This window comes from Prunus avium, chromosome 6 (genome assembly GCF_965620075.1).
Source record: "Prunus avium chromosome 6, drPruAviu1.hap1.1, whole genome shotgun sequence".
In the NCBI taxonomy this organism is placed as follows: Eukaryota; Viridiplantae; Streptophyta; class Magnoliopsida; order Rosales; family Rosaceae; genus Prunus; species Prunus avium.
The window spans coordinates 2,948,771-2,965,153 of record NC_142289.1 but is presented as its reverse complement, the minus strand read 5'-3'; the positions used below and the strand labels follow the sequence as shown (position 1 = coordinate 2,965,153).

At 36.0% G+C, this 16,383-nt stretch overlaps 2 protein-coding genes across 3 annotated transcripts; both read right to left on the bottom strand.

Moving 5' to 3' along the window:
* Nucleotides 1-2,827: 2,827 nt before the first annotated feature.
* LOC110747683 (uncharacterized) lies at nucleotides 2,828-4,250 on the bottom strand. Its single transcript, XM_088253939.1, has 3 exons — nucleotides 4,071-4,250; nucleotides 3,870-3,977; nucleotides 2,828-3,488 (listed from the first exon to the last, which is right to left on the bottom strand). The coding sequence occupies exons 1-3, from the start codon at nucleotides 4,248-4,250 to the stop codon at nucleotides 2,889-2,891; spliced, it is 888 nt and encodes a 295-aa protein (XP_088110065.1). The 3' UTR covers nucleotides 2,828-2,888.
* Nucleotides 4,251-9,867: 5,617 nt separating this feature from the next.
* On the bottom strand, nucleotides 9,868-14,155 carry LOC110765831 (protein FAR1-RELATED SEQUENCE 5-like). 2 transcript variants are annotated; one of them, XM_088254337.1, is made up of 2 exons: nucleotides 13,730-14,155; nucleotides 9,868-12,560 (listed from the first exon to the last, which is right to left on the bottom strand). In XM_088254337.1, the coding sequence occupies exon 2, from the start codon at nucleotides 12,536-12,538 to the stop codon at nucleotides 9,965-9,967; it is 2,574 nt and encodes an 857-aa protein (XP_088110463.1). In that variant the 5' UTR covers nucleotides 12,539-12,560; nucleotides 13,730-14,155; the 3' UTR covers nucleotides 9,868-9,964. The 2 variants fall into 2 exon arrangements, with proteins under 2 accessions (XP_088110463.1, XP_088110462.1); XM_088254336.1 differs by having other exon boundaries at nucleotides 9,868-12,541.
* Between the last annotated feature and the right edge of the window lie 2,228 nt (nucleotides 14,156-16,383).

Sequence of the window (16,383 nt, the reverse complement as noted above, 5' to 3'; positions counted from 1 at the left end):
CATAATAAGGATGGGTTTTACAATCTCCTGGAATATAACTATCCTAAATAGAGTAATACGAGACCTTAATATTGTAAACATTCATGTTTACAATACTAAGGACCCAATTTACCTTCCGAATGTTCCCCTTGACCCTAATGTTGTACTACATGTCTTTATATTTGTAAAGTATGATATTACAAGATTAATGATGCATTTTACAAGGATATGGAACATACTTGTCCAAAACGAAGTAAAACAAGACCTTAATATAGTAAACGTTTGTGTTTACACGTATAAGGACCCAATTTACTTTCTCAATGTCCCTAGTTACCTTAATATTGTAATACATGTCCTTCTCTTTGTAAATTACGAAATTACCATAATAAGGATGGGTTTTACAATCTCCTGAAATATAACTATCCTAAATAGAGTAATACGAGACCTTAATATTGTAAATATTCATGTTTACAATACTAAGGACCCAATTTACCTTCCAAATGTTCCCCTTGACCCTAATGTTGTACTACATGTCTTTATATTTGTAAAGTACGATATTACAAGATTAATGATGCATTTTACAAGGATATGGAACATACTTGTCCAAAACGAAGTAAAACAAGACCTTAATATAGTAAACGTTTGTGTTTACACGTATAAGGACCCAATTTACTTTCTCAATGTCCCTAGTTACCTTAATATTGTAATACATGTCCTTCTCTTTGTAAATTACGAAATTACCATAATAAGGATGTGTTTTACAATCTCCTGGAATATAACTATCCTAAATAGAGTAATACGAGACCTTAATATTGTAAACATTCATGTTTACAATACTAAGGACCCAATTTACCTTCAAATGTTCCCCTTGACCCTAATGTTGTACTACATGTCTTTATATTTGTAAAGTACGATATTACAAGATTAATGATGCATTTTACAAGGATATGGAACATACTTGTCCAAACCGGAGTAAAACAAGACCTTAATATAGTAAACGTTTGTGTTTACACGTATAAGGACCCAATTTACTTTCTCAATGTCCCTAGTTACCTTAATATTGTAATACATGTCCTTCTCTTTGTAAATTACGAAATTACCATAATAAGGATGAGTTTTACAATCTCCTGGAACATAACTATCCTAAATAGAGTAATACGAGACCTTAATATTGTAAACATTCATGTTTACGATAATAAGGACCCAATTTACCTTCCGAATGTTCCCATTTACCTTAATATTGTACTACATGTTCTTGTTTTGAAAAAAGGAATGCGTGCACGTTTGCACTTTGAAACTTACGGTTTGTCAATTGTATTCATTGTTTTCAATTTCAACTAACTGTTTGTCAATTGGATTATGCTTGGTCAGTTTCGAATTTACCGTTTGTCAATTGGATTATTCTCTGTCAATTTCTTACTAACTCTTTGTCAATTACATTATTTCCTTTTCCTCCTGGGCGAGCCAATCTATCAGTGGCCTGTCCATCTTATGGTAACTTCGTTTCAAATTAACTCATACATTCTATTCACATACAACAATAGACGATCATATTTGACATCATTATTGTTTGTACCAAAAATTAAATTTTTGCCTAAAATGGAAGATAATTTGCCATGAACATCAAAATGGCAAAAATATGGCTAGACAGGCATTGCTGCAGTCAGATGGGGTGAGCTCAAAATTCAACTTCCAGCGCTCAAATCAATTTTCGTTCTTCATGAGAGTTGTTCATCTCTATGTCTACTGCACCATATCCAAATTTGGGTATATTTGGACAAATTTGGGTATATTTGGACCAATTTGGAATCCTAAGAGCGAAAGCTGAAAACAGTGCAATTCCGGCCTAATTATGGCCCAATTCTGGCCAGCTTCCAGTCCTGAAATGAACCTTCGTCCTTCATGAAAGTTGTTCAGTTGGATGTCTACTACGACATATCAGAATTTGGCGTCATTCGGATAAATGTGGGATCCTCGCGACATCAAACATCAGAAGCATACCAGCAACAGCGATGCACGAAAACAGTGGCAATTCTGGCCTAATTATGGCCCAATTCTGGCCAGGTTCCAGTCATCAAATGAACATTCTTCCTTCATGAAAGTTGTTCAGTTGGATGTCTACTACGACATATCTAAATTTGGCATCTTTTATACAATTATTGAATCTTCACAGTATTAATCATGATTTGTGTTCGTGACAGCAGTCTGTGACGACCAGTCAGTTGCTAAATCAGATTTTCTATTGCTGAACTATAATTAAGTTCTTTCATGAATGTTGTTCCTACTGACGTAGAGATCAAAATATCCGACATTTGCAGCATTGGATCAATCTAGCATCCCCAGTTTATTATGCATCAAGGCATGTTCAGAGAAGAAACTCAGTGGCTGCAAATAACGGGTGAAACAATTATACACTACGTTTATAGCATCAAACAAGTTACATAAGCTTTGGGGTTAGAAAACTATGTCGAAAGGGAATTGAAATCCTGTGGAAAACCAAGCCAAAAGGGATGAAAAAAGGCATGGATGCACGTTTGCAATTTCAAACTTATGGATTGTCAATTGGATAATTCTTGTTCAATTTTATGCTCACTGTTTGTCTATTGTATTATTATTTTTCAATTGCCCACTGACTGTTTGTCGATTGCATTATTTCCTTTTACTCTTAGGTGAGCCAATGTATCAGTCCCCTTTCCATCTTATGGTAACTTCCTTTCAAATTAACTCATTCAATCCATTCACAGAGACCAATGGACGATCATATTTGACATCGTTATATAATAAGTTTGTAGCATGAAACAAGTTACATAACCTACTAGTTAACATCTACCACAAAATATCACGCAATCTCACTTATGTTCACAATTTTTTTAGCGTATACCAGAAAGACAAAATACCCATAATACAATTTAAGTTTTCTTCCTTAGCCTCTTACTAATAGGCTGTGATTCTGGTTCTGGCAAAGAGGTGTTGCGTTTTTTTGGTGATGCTTTTCCTTTTGATTTAATCGCAGCTGCTTTTTCTTTGGTATGCACCTCCCCTCCTTTGCATTTCGTTTTCACCACAGCTTCTTTTCCTTTGGGGTTTGGGGGTGGGGACTTGGTTTTAGACTTCTTCATTAATACCTCATCTTCCTCGTCCTCGTCCTCACTTTCCTGGTAGTTGTCGTCGTCCTCCTCGCGTTGTTGGGAACATTCATCCTCGTCCCCATTTTCCTCGACCTCCTCATCCTCGTTTTCCTCATCCAGCTCATCCACCTCGTTTTCCTCATCCAGCTCATCCACCTCGTTTTCCTCATCCTCCTCGTTTTCCTCGTCCTCCTCATCCTCCCCTTGTTCCTCGTCATTGTCATTATCCACCCCATTCTCACCATCCTCATCTGATGTCTCAAACCCATTATCGTTCTCCTCATCCTCCTCATCATCCTCATCATCAATTTCATTCTTATCTTCCACATCAACAATTTCATTTCTTGCAAGGCAGTTATGGTTGTGTTGAGTGTTTGTCCCCTACAAAACCAAAGTCATAACCTTTGATGATTAATGCAATTATAAATATGTTGCCTAATCTTTAACTTAAAATAAAAGAACAATTATGGCACATAACCATCATAACTACTCTTCTGCATTGCATCAACATCATCATGAACATGTTTTTGAACACAGAATTTTTTATTTTATGCTTACAAACCCAATTTTACAATCTTATCAGTCCTCCGCATATAATTCTAATTAAAGGCACTGTATTTGCCATAATATCACGCATATTTGCCATAATATACAACGAGTGGAGTTTGAATTCATATATGCCATGTGTACAAAAAAAATTCCAGTAAAGTAGATTGCATTACTTTTGGATAAACGCCTAAAAGCAAATCAATTAAACATTACCTGTCGAAGCTCGCTTATGATTGTCTTAGCAGCCATACATTTAGTGAAGAGCAAGGAATTTAGGCCACTAATCATATCCAATAGTTGTGTTGCTGTCGATGCACTTACCTACAGTACAAACATGTTATGTGTAAACTAAGTTAATATAATCGTGTAGTTTTGATTTCAACATTTAAATCCAATGCTGAACCTCAAACTTACATATTTCACATCCTTCGGAAGTGGTAGGCACGTGCTAGACTTGCCTCGCGGGATATCTAATACTTCACAATCATCTGCGTCCCCCCATCCCACCACTTGAACAGTCCATGGTGGAATTTTAATTTCACTACCTTGAATGTTCGGACCAACAGAGCACACACCTTCTTCTGCAGTCTGCATAGTGATTTGATATGAATTCAATATTTTTTTGCAGAATTCAAAACTATATTAGGAAGGACCATTAGGAAAGGTAAAACTTACATTATCGGTGACACTTGGATAATGCTTATATCTGACATACTCATTTCGAAAGACTCCATAATCGGCCTTCTCAGCAAACCAGTCATCAGCCTTAAATCCCTTCAGTGATGCTTTGGTTTTATTGTCCACGGCATACACTTTCATGTCTTTGAGCATGGTTGGAGGGGGTCTTTTTGGGATCCGCTGATCTGGTGCACCTAAGCTTTGCACGGCTACTCTTTCCCCTAAATACCAAGCATACCCGGCTGGTCCTTGTAGTAGAATTCTTTGTTTTGTAGCTGGAATGCTGCTTTGCACATAATGCGGTAGGGTTGTATCATCAGTTCCCCATGGATACCAATTGACTTGATCAGTAGTGATATATCTCAATGTTATCCTAAATTGCTCCAAGTTGTGGGATGTTTCCCGCACATCCGGGGCACTCAACCAACGTAACGCGCGCGGCCATTGACTATCTTCATCGGTACATGGTCGACTTAAAGCAAGTGGCTTCAAGTACTCACACGCCCATACCTATAAACACAAAACATAACACTGTTAGTTTGGACAACCAAAACACCCAAGTGTAATGAATTTTAATAATCATTTAGTTTGTAAGCATAAATGTATTCACCTCCCAAGCCCGCCAATACCCTCCTGAGCTTGACACTATTCTTCTGGAAATAGCATCCATCGACAAATACAGGCATGACAACCCAGCCCCGCCCCAATTGTAGTCTTTAATCTCATCGACTTTAGCAAGACTGGGCATGTAGTATAGATAAACAGAGTCACTCTTATCATTACATAGAGTGCTGCCAATCAATGCGAGAATAAAGACACGAGTTAACTGGTCTTCTTGTACAGCGGTTTGCGGCTTCCACCCCTTATACTTCTCCACAATGTCCCTGTATTTTATCTTGGTATTAATCAGGCTTGCAATGGGGGTCCCAAATAGCCTCACTACCTCCTTAGGTTTTTTGTGGGCCTCCATGTCATATTTTAAAGGCTTCCCACAAACGGGTAAACCTGTGATCGCACTAAAGTCCTTCGGGGTCATTGTCAGTTCCCCGACCTCATCCAGATGGAATGTATGTGTGGTGTCCCACCAACGCTCTGCCAATGCTGAAATGATTTTTTTGTCTCTCCTTCCCTTTCGCGCAAGTAAATTTGCGAACTCAGAAAATCCCGCTACTTTGACTTTGTCTTTCACTGGAACAGGCAAATGATTTTGAAACCATAAGCCACATAGTTTGTCATTGCCGCATCCCTTAATATGGGTACCCGAATTCTGCAAGTTTCCAAAATTTAATCAATCACAACAACACTTTCCATGCAACATATTCAGAAAACTGTCCATGCAATTGGTGTTACAAATATTCAATTGGCAAACAGTAATCAGGTAATTGCATTTGTGAAATCTAATTGGATCAATGGAAAGCAGAAAAATAAGTTCGGGAAAACTAAACACATTCCCTAAACTCAATAAATTGTCCAAGGATTTACTTAGCAAGCACTTGGATTAATGGAACATAAAAAAAAAAAGTAAGCATAGCCAACAAACTTTAAATGCAATTGTATTTACAAATCTTCAATTGGCAGACAGAAACCAGGTAATTAAATATGTCAAATGTAATTGCATAAGTGAAGTGCCCAAAAACTAGTTGAGCAAAACTAATCATACTGCCAACAGTCAATCAAATTGCAAAGGATTTACTTAGCACGCAACGGGATTCAGTGAACATACTTTCCTAATGATGCTTATAAAACGAACATATAAATAAAAAATAGCCACCTAATTCACAAAAATTACCAATATCTACCTTGTAAGATAAATGGTCAGTGACTTTGACATGTAGCACAGGATTGGATGTGTTGTGATTCTTATGTACGTATCGTCTCACCCCGAACAATGGGTGATCCGCAGGGCTTTGGTGTTTTGGTTCCGAACCTTGCCCTTGCTCAATGGTTACAATAGAATTGCTGTTGTTTCCCTGTGCTTTTTTCCGAGGGGGCACCCCACTACTTTTCTTACCCTTGAGTTTGCAACGTGCCTCGGAAGTTGCCTTGTCGTTGGCCATGTGCTCCCTCCCAATACCCTCCTATGTTTAACCCATCAATTTAATGAAACAAAAACATATTAATATATATATATAAGAAGAATAAATATATATATCATCAGAAATTGATTCACAACACTTGCAGAAACCAAACAATAATATACGCATATAGATACATATCTATGCATATCATCAAAATGAGTTGGAAACTCCCAGAGTCAACAAGGAATTGGAACAAATCCATATAAAACTGCAAATCTAAAAAGGTCACCAGCATAAGAATTTTAATTAACTAATTTTACTTCATTCACTAATTTTACAAGATTTATAACCAAAAAAAAAATCGGAAAGAGTAGGAAAAAAAACCACATATTACAATTGTTATGCATACCACAAATTATTTGTCATAAAAAAAGTTGCCACCCAGTTGCCTATCATAACAATGAATCGGAGAACATGAATGTCCACTAAAGGTGCAATAAACAGGAGAACTTGTAAGCAAATAGCACTTTAGGGTTTCACATAATTTTCAACTCTCAAACACAAAATCCATCAAATAATACACAATCGAATCAATCAAAACCTCAATTTCACTATGTATACGAAAATCAGGGCATGCCCAAATCACCATTTTCACGAAAAGAGAAAGAAGAACCCAAAAGAGAGAGCAATCTGAATTACGAAACCCCAACCAATTTAATCGATTCAAATATCACTGAAACATAAATAAATTTTATTTATAAATACTCACAGGAGGTGGCAGAATCAGGGGCGCCAATCGCAAATTCGTTTCGTCTATTCCTTCACAGAGACGACGAGACTGCAAATCCCATCAGATTTGGGAACGAAGGGGCGTGATTGTCGTTGTCGGCGGCGTGGTGCTGCGTCTGAGAGAAGAGAAGCAGACAGAGAGCGTCGAGCGATAAGGAGAAGAGGAGGAGAGAGAGAGAGACTGAGGGAAAACGAAAACCTAATTCGTAAACTAAAGTGGGCCTGTATCAGATATGGCCATTTCTATTCTAACAAAATAGAACTGGCCTAATAAAATAATATTTTTTATATTGTATATTATATATAATATATTTATCTCTTGACCTCCAAATCAAATGTACTTTTATTTGTTTTAATTATTAATGACATTAATATAATTTAAATTTCAAGGGTATTTAGTTGTCTAACTTTGCTTTTCAAGTCTTTAGCCTTTTAAAATTGTCCCTCTACTGAAAAATTCATGAAAATTATCAAGAGGAAATTCATCTACAAAAACATTAGGAAAATTAATCTTTTAAGCTTTAAACTTGTTGTTTTTAAAAAAAAATTAAAATTAATGTAGTCCCATGTTTCCTTTTTTTTGCATTTTTTAATGTGAAATAAATAATTTTGTAATTTTTAAAAAATAAATGGATAGAAAATGACTCATTTGTCCTAAAAAAACTTCGACACTTTTTACACTATGACCCTATGACCCGAGAATCCTGGATCCGCCACTGTGTACAAAGTAAGAGATACACTTGAAACCTTGAAAAATAGAGTCCAAAATCGGATTGTACTCGAAAAAAGAAGTTGACGATGGTTGATTTGGGGTGGGTGAGAGAAAGAGATAGAGAGAGGAGAAGAAGAGCTCGACGAAGAAGTTGTTGAGCGAGGGTTACTGGTGGCTACAGCGCGTATGATTGTAAAGGGTGCGCAAGGTTTTTGTTGTCCTTAAACGACATCGTTTTAAATTTTATTGGTGCAACAATTGAACTGTGCGTTTTGAGTTATTTTGAAACCTTTTTTGTTTTATTACTTTGATTAATAGTTATGTTTTAGTTATTATTTACTTAGTGAATATTAAAGGAAAAAAAGAAAAAGAAAAATAGAATTACTATTTATTAAGTAATATAAGTCATGAAGATAATTAAAATATTGAATACTAATTATTCACTTCATAAATAGTAATTAAAATATAATTATTAATTTCACTAATTAAATCAGGCAAATATATTATTTAATTACAAAAATTAAAATTTAACAAAATTAATTAACATAAACAGCATAAGTTTTTGTTGGTTTTTTTTTTAAACACCTCTCCCTCATCCGCATGTGTTTACAAGCCCTAATCCTCTTGTCAATTTAGGAATCATCCTACTCCATTTCAATTGTATGACTAATTGGATAATATTAGGTTTTGAAATTGATTATAATATGTATTACTTAGATGTAATTGAATATTAACCCTCAATCAGATGTACTGATTTAGTTTCATTATATTTTATCATTTATAATTGTTGTTCTCCAAAGACTTATTCATCATCCCTGCAAGGTTTACATCTCACCTTTGCGGGACCAAAGTTACCTAGCATCTACGCATCGTCTTTCAAAACTTTGGTATTATTTAAATTCCCAGGGTAATTGGTTATGTAATATATATATATATATATTCCTTTTACTCTTTTAAAAATTGCCCATTCGTTGAAGAATTATTGGATCCACCACTGTAGGTATATATATATATATATATATATATATATATATATATACATATATTACATATATGTGTATATACGTGTATATATGTACATTATAGTACATGTGTATGTAAGTAATATAATGTAATAAATAAATATAGGTATATAATAATCAAAATATAATATATGCATCTTATACATTGGTGAGCATGGGATAAGTTAATCGTCCCTTTTCACATGGGTTTAGTAGTCCCTTCCTAAAGAGGTGCTTTGGTGGGCCCGGTATTAGCAATCTCATATAAGACTAGAATTACATGAAACAAACATGGTACTAAATTTAGTCTAGGCCAAGCCAAGCCAACCGTGTGTAACAAACGACACTTCTCATGTTCCAAATTAATCTGGTGAGTCGAACATAATGTAAGGTAGTCATGAGCTTTATTTATATTTATATTTTTTTATCAAATTTAAAGCCACATTGTAATAAGTTTATGACCTACCATAAATCGACTACCGTAGTAAATCTATACAAACAATACAAATTGATATTTAAAGAATTTTGTGCGAAAATATTTGTTTCAACCTAATTAATAGATTCAAATTATTCAAAGTTAAACGTGCAAGTGCACATTGTGAACAATAGCGCACATATTGAAAAATAGTAAAGGGTGCAAGTAAGGGATCTTGCCCACAAAGATTGGTTGTTAACTATGTCAAATTTGTAGTTTAACAAACACTAAGAATGACTATATCTGACAAACTCAATTATGAATGTTTGATGGTGAAACATTCTGAATTGGACAATGAAACTGACAAACAGACAATGTGTAATTGCCATTTCGTGTTGCAAAATCATATTGACGTTCAGGCAATTTCCAAAGAACTCTGCCATATCATTTTTCCCATTTTCCATGTAGCTTCATAATTAAGCACCTAACCTAAATATGAAAAACAATGGAATTTATTGCATCTAACAACATTAATGTATCAAAACTCCTAGATGTAACATTAACATAGATACAAAATAACACTAATAATATATGTCATGCCAAAAGTTGGGGAAATACATGAACAATATGGTTCTAATGAATATTTCGTACATAAAAGCTAAACCATATATATAGTGGAAGTACTACAATCCATGTCATTTTATTGGGGTGAACGGAACCCAAAATCTATTACGATCTCTAGGTGGTGAGGCTTGTGTGTCAAATTGTGATTCCAATACACTATACTCGGGTGTCTCAAAGGTGAAATCATTTGAGTTGTAATGAGTGGAGCCACTAGACACTTCGCCATATGAGAAGCCCGAGTTAGGGGTTGTATAAGAAGAGGACAACGTCTTAGTCCCATGAACAGCACTCGAGGAGGAAAAAAATGTTTTGTTTCCAACAGTTGTGTCATCTTGTGGTCCAAAACTAGAAAGAAAATCGCTCCTGTCACTTGTATAACCCCTTTTCCGCTTACCTCTCTCACCAACAATGCTATTTGGACAGTTTCTTTTGTTGTGACCAGTAACCTTGCACTCTCCGCATTGGGGGGCCTTTTTGCCTTTGCTTCCCGTTGTTTGCTTTCCTTTTGTCTTAGCAACTATGGGGTCTCTTACAACATTATTATGGCATCCTAGATTAAGACTAGTTTGCTCATGTTGCTCCTTCCATCTCTCAACCAAAGTATTTAATCTCCCAAATTCAGCCTTTAGCCTCTTGTAAGCGACTTCTGTCTGCGACCCATAAAAACAAAGCTTGTTAAAATCAGAGCTTAATGACCCAAACCTAGCCATTTGAATAGTTTCGTTGGGAACATCATCCGACTTGACTACAAATTCACTCCCACGTCTTGCATCCTTTGTCCATCTCTTCATTATTACGGACGGATGTATTTGATCCATATGATCACATTTCATGACTCCAAACATATGACAACATGGAATTCCACTGGATTCAAATAATTTGCACGAACACTGCAGATGTTGCTCTTTCTTGTAGTACACTACAGTCCATTTCTCATCGGGTCTTCCAAATTTGGAAAATGTGTAAACACGAGGATCTTCATTGTTTCTTACGGGTTGCACGAGAATTAATTTAGCCTCCTTGTTTATCTCATTTCTTATCAACTTGTAAATATCGTGAGTGAAAATAGAAGCTGCATGTTCCTCTAGTGATCGGAGGTGCGTACGAAGGAGTGGGTGTGAATTGTTGGAATCAAAGTCATCCTTCACATTCTCATTTCTCAACCTCAATAACGATCTTTCAATCCGTGGCATACACTCCACTAACTTCATGCCTCTACCAATTCCATCCTTCAAGTTCTTATGCATACCCTCGACACGTTGTGTTGTGGTATTCCCACCAAAAAAATGCCCTGAGCAGTACGCTTCAGCCCATCGTTTCCGTTTACGGTACATCATCTCGATCCAATCGCCTTTTAGATCATATGTATCTATCATTTGCTGCCAATGTTGTTCGAACGCCACTGGTGTCAAACCACCATGCACACAATAGCTAAACTCCCTTACAATTTCTGGGTTATTCACATTGGTGTTCACATTCCTCATGATGTGCCATGTACATAAACGATGATATGCATCGGGAAAAATTTCATCAATCGCTACACGCATTGCCTCATCCCCGTCCGTGACAATAGATACAGGCTTCTTGTCCTTCATAGAAGTCAAAAAAGTTCTGAGTACCCAACGATATGTATCAGCAGTCTCATCAACAAGAAATGCACAACCAAAAACTATAGTCGCGTTATGGTTGTTTACACCAACAAACACCACTAAAGGCTTGTCATATACGTTGGTTTTGTACGTGCTATCAAATATCACCACATCCCCAAAGCAACAATAATCGTGTAGAGATTGAGAGTCTCTCCAAAACAAATTTGCCAATCTATTCTCCTCATCTACACTAAACATGCAAAAAAATTCCGGATCCGCTATTGCCTTGGCATTCATGTAGCTTATTGCTGCTTCTGCATCACCATCCAATACTACTTGTCGACGCTCGAAATCGATCCTGTTATATAGATCCTTACTGGTGAACCCCACTTTCATGTATCCACCTGCTTGGTCAACCATATAGTCGTATGTCCGATTGGTTTTAATAGAGGCTTTTCTCATAGACATAGATTGTGCTATGTTAGATTCCGTAACACACCGGTGCGAACGAAGAAAAGGCACCTCACGAGAGTTAGCAAGTCGGTGGCTGTGCTCCGTTACAAATTTAGTCACAATATAAGCATCCCGTTTAGGACAATACTTCACAGCAAATGTAGCATGACAATTCTCTCTAGTCTCTTTCCTTGGTGTACGAACCATATTATCTCTATTCGTCCATTTCTTTGATCTACTCCCTTCTTTTGAGCACACCCATTGTCTTCCCATCACAACCCCACCCTCGCTACGTCTCAATCGACTTCTTCTTATGCTAAAACCAATTGCAAGAGCATAGTTGCAGTAAAATCTTTCTGCTTCCTCAAATTTTGCAAACTCTCTCTCCGCTAAATCAGCAATGCTCATATTTTGGAAGTTCAACCCATCATACTCAAACTGTCCGCTTTTCTCAGTAATTTCTTCTGTTCTACTGTCCAAAATCTGTAAAGATGGGGCATTTTCAGTTTCTTCAAGTGACTCAGCCTCTGCAAAATAACCTTCACTGTTAGGTACAGAGTTTTGGCCCTGAATTCCATTCGTTTTACTTGCTTCTGCATCCATTTCCTGAAAATAGGCAACATGTCTTCCATGGAATATTTAATATGAACATAAATGGATACACATCAATTGCATTTAGTAGAAATATAAACATACAATTAAATTATGAAGGATTAGTCCTTACTGAGAGATTCTACATTTCATACTTGTGCACATATAATGGCAATTGCGCGACAAGAATGCAAAGAGACTATTCTGTTTGTCAGTTGCAAGACTATAATGCAATTAGACGTAACTGGTTGTCAATTGCAAGACTATAATGCAATTAGACGTAACTGTTTGTCAATTGCATTCACAAATCACATATGTTCTCAAAATGCAAGAGGCTACCAATAACATGGAAATATGGATACAATCATTGCAAAATAGGACTAACCAATTGGTAATTGGATTCAAAATGATATATTGAAGTACCTCTTACATTTCCATTACCAAAATGCAAGGCTACAAATATCATCCCATTTGCATTACAATTAATAAATTCTATCTAATGTTTTTTGAATGAGTCACAAACTTTTCAACATCAACAATATGCCCAACATTAAAGAAGAGAAAGATATTGACATTGATCATATTGTGTTTCTTGTCTGTGAAATAACTCAAATTACAATGGTTTTCTTTTTAGCAAATCAAAAACCCATTTACTTCTGCTTTGTTGCTTCCTGGGCTGCATTAATTTCTGCTTAGTTTTTCTGGTTTTCTTTTCATAACATAATTACTTGATTTCATAGAGGGAAAATCACCCATAGAAATAGCTGGTTTTCTTTGAGCAGATCAATATAGCAAAATGTTATATTGCTGGTCTTTGGGAACTCAAGTGTGGACAAGGATAATAAAAATCATGTGGTAAATTTTCATTTTCATTTTTTATTTTTGTTAAACAAGAGAGATACCATCAAGAATTCAACATTTTAATATATGCTTATAATACAAAGATTTTTTTTTTTTTGGGGGTTCTTTTTTCGGGATTGAAAAGTTTGGTGTCCTCTTTGTGCATGCTTAAACTAATAAACTTAATCACTCAATGAGTTGTTGGGTTTGATTATTGAGAAAATGATAGAAAGCTGTAGGGAAAGCACAGAATCTTGCAACAGCCAATCCAACCGACCCCATTTCCATTCATATGGAAAATGCAAGCTGAGAAAAAGCTGGGAACTCAAGTATGGACAAGGATAATAAAGCTATTAATTTTACCTTTGCAATGGCCACTTAAATTCGTTTCAGCAACAGCAACTCGTTTCCACCGATTTTTTGTGAACCACGCAAAATGCCCAGCCACCGAGATTTAAGATCTTCTCAATTCATCTCCAGAATCAAGCGATTCAGATGTAGGGGAAGAGAGGGAGAGATGAAAGAGAGAGCGCCGTTCTTGGAGAAGCCTCAGCAGCAGTTCACGATCTTCCCTTCTCCCTTTCTTTTTCTGTTTTTCTTTTCTTGTTTTCTTTCTCTTTTTCTGTTTAATTTTTATTTTATTCACTTTTACCTGCACCAACCCTTTTAACAGGTTACCAGCAGTCAATGGTGTGGATTTAACCCTCATCTCCACTTACTCATCCAATGGCTGATATTTTGGGCGCATGGATACACCACGCCCATTGTAGAATTTTCCGTGTTGTTGAGGCCAAAGACCAAGAGGGCTGCACATCGCCCTCAAATATTTATTGTTTGCTTGTCCTCCTCTCCCACATCTACCAACACATAAAGTGTTGCTCTTTCTCTCCAGTCTTAACACAATGCATGCCTGCCATAGCCGTCCAATGTCATCGAGATCAATGCTCACTGAGACTTCTTTATTGTCCCATCGGACGGCTGCATAGCATTCAACTTCTTTTTACTATTATTATTATTGTTCTTCATCTCCTTTTGTACATGCAGTTGAATGCATCTCTATTTTCTGATAAATGAGAATAAAGAAAACATATAAAGATTTGGACCCAAGTAAATAATATAATCTGAAAATTCTAAATGCAAGCCATGGATGGGGGTTGAACGCACAATGTCATATATATATATATATATCTCTTCATAGGATCCTAACTTTTGGGCACCTGTCCCAAGGCTGAGGTTCTGCATCTGTTGCCTCCCCTCCAATTAATAATTAATCATTATAACAGCAATTTGTATAATTAAACTATAGTGTAATCAGAATAAAGATAACATACTATTTAATCTTGTAATCTGTAAACCTTGTGGATGGAGTCTCTTTTCAGATTTCTCTCTACCCAAGAAATAAGAATATTGGTTTTGAGAGAGAGAGAGAGAGATTAGTGGCCATGCTTATTTGGTATGGGACATATTTCTTTGGTGATGAGCCCACATTAGATTACATTAGAACCCAGTATCAAGAACAAGAAGTCATTGCTTGCCCACTTAAGTTTTAACCACCAAGCTGAAAAGGGTGGTGATTGGATTAGACTGGTTGAGATGTTACAAGAACCAATCTAAAATAGACAAGCAATTCAGCATCAGCATGTGCATTTTGCCACACCAGCACATGATGTGTTTTTTTGTTTTTTGGGCACAAATGTGAATATTTATTAGGTCACTGTTCATAAATCTGTTTTCTTCTTCCCCCATCCACAAAGCTTCTTAGTCAATGAACATTAATTGAAACCCCATGAATTCATCATCCATGAAAGAACCCTATGCTTCATATAATACGGGGTTATAGTTTATATACAAATGCAATCTTTTGGCTTCTATGAATTTTCTTGTCCAAAATCCCACAGTAATGGCTTTTGTTTTTTTGTAGGCTCTGTAGTGTTATGTTAGTTAGGCGGTCCTTCAATGAAGCAAAGCTCTTTTGTTCTGATCCAAACTTGTACAGAAGCAAAAGTCGCACAAAAGGCCCACTTGGCGACACATGATTACCAAAATGGCAGCTTCCATCGAGAGTCTGTATAAGGAAAACTGTGATGTTTGTATTTTTGTGATACTTTTATGAATCACTCTCATTTGGTAAGAATTCTAAACTCAGTAAGAACTTTTCTACATGGATCTCGACTGTAAATACTGAGCTGCTAAGAAGCAAGCAGGAAAATGCAACATTTTTAATATGGTCATGGTTGCCATCTCTCATTTGGTACTTGGTTTGTTAATATTACGACATAATCTCTCCTTTTTTATGCAAGCGATATTGGGGTTGAGGGTATTCAATCACAAGACCTCGGATGCAAAAGTAATGCTCTTAACCACTTGAAATACAAAACTCTTATACATTTTCTCTACTTTTCATATGAATATAAACAATAAACTGCAAAAATAATCTTAATAATTCATTTATATTCAACTTCCAAATGAAGGAAATAGAATGTCAAAGAGGGATAGAATATAAATTTTGTTTAATATGTGGGGTTACATACACTTTAAAGTTAAAGTTTAGCTTAGTTTAATATTATATATATAGCTTAAACCTCCTATGGTATGAATGAAGAGGTGCTCAGCTCTTGAAAGTGATGAAGTAGAGAGATAAAGTCTTCAAGATGATGAAGTAAATTTTTTTTTGTTGGAACAATGCCCTCACCTTGTCCCCCTCAAGGGAGGGAAGAAATGCCCGTGAAGAGCAACAGTTCGTTTTCAATGGTTGAAACTTGAAACTCCTTTTACTGGTTTACTTACATAGCTCTGCTTTTCTGTGTGCGGTTAAATAAGAAAGGGAAGAATTTTATTCATTTTGCCCAAGTTGTTCCCTACTGCTCTAGGTCTTGGACTGCTTTTTTACATCACAATAATTTAAGCCCTCATTTGGTCTACAAGTCAAATTGTTTTAGGAGGCTAGGCTCTTAGGTATGGTTGAATATATCAGTTGGGGAATTTATGGTAACTATAATTTGAACTTTTAGCAGCAC

Excerpts from the sequence above, each read along its gene's own strand:
- LOC110747683 (XM_088253939.1), bottom strand. The coding sequence starts at position 4,250 with ATGCAGACTGCAGAAGAAGGTGTGTGCTCTGTTGGTCCGAACATTCAA. Across the intron at positions 3,978-4,070 it reads TTCCGAAGGATGTGAAATAT|GTAAGTGCATCGACAGCAAC; the intron begins GTAAGTTTGAGG and ends TTTGTACTGTAG. Across the intron at positions 3,489-3,869 it reads TCATAAGCGAGCTTCGACAG|GGGACAAACACTCAACACAA; the intron begins GTAATGTTTAAT and ends TTGGTTTTGTAG.
- LOC110765831 (XM_088254337.1), bottom strand. The coding sequence starts at position 12,538 with ATGGATGCAGAAGCAAGTAAAACGAATGGAATTCAGGGCCAAAACTCT.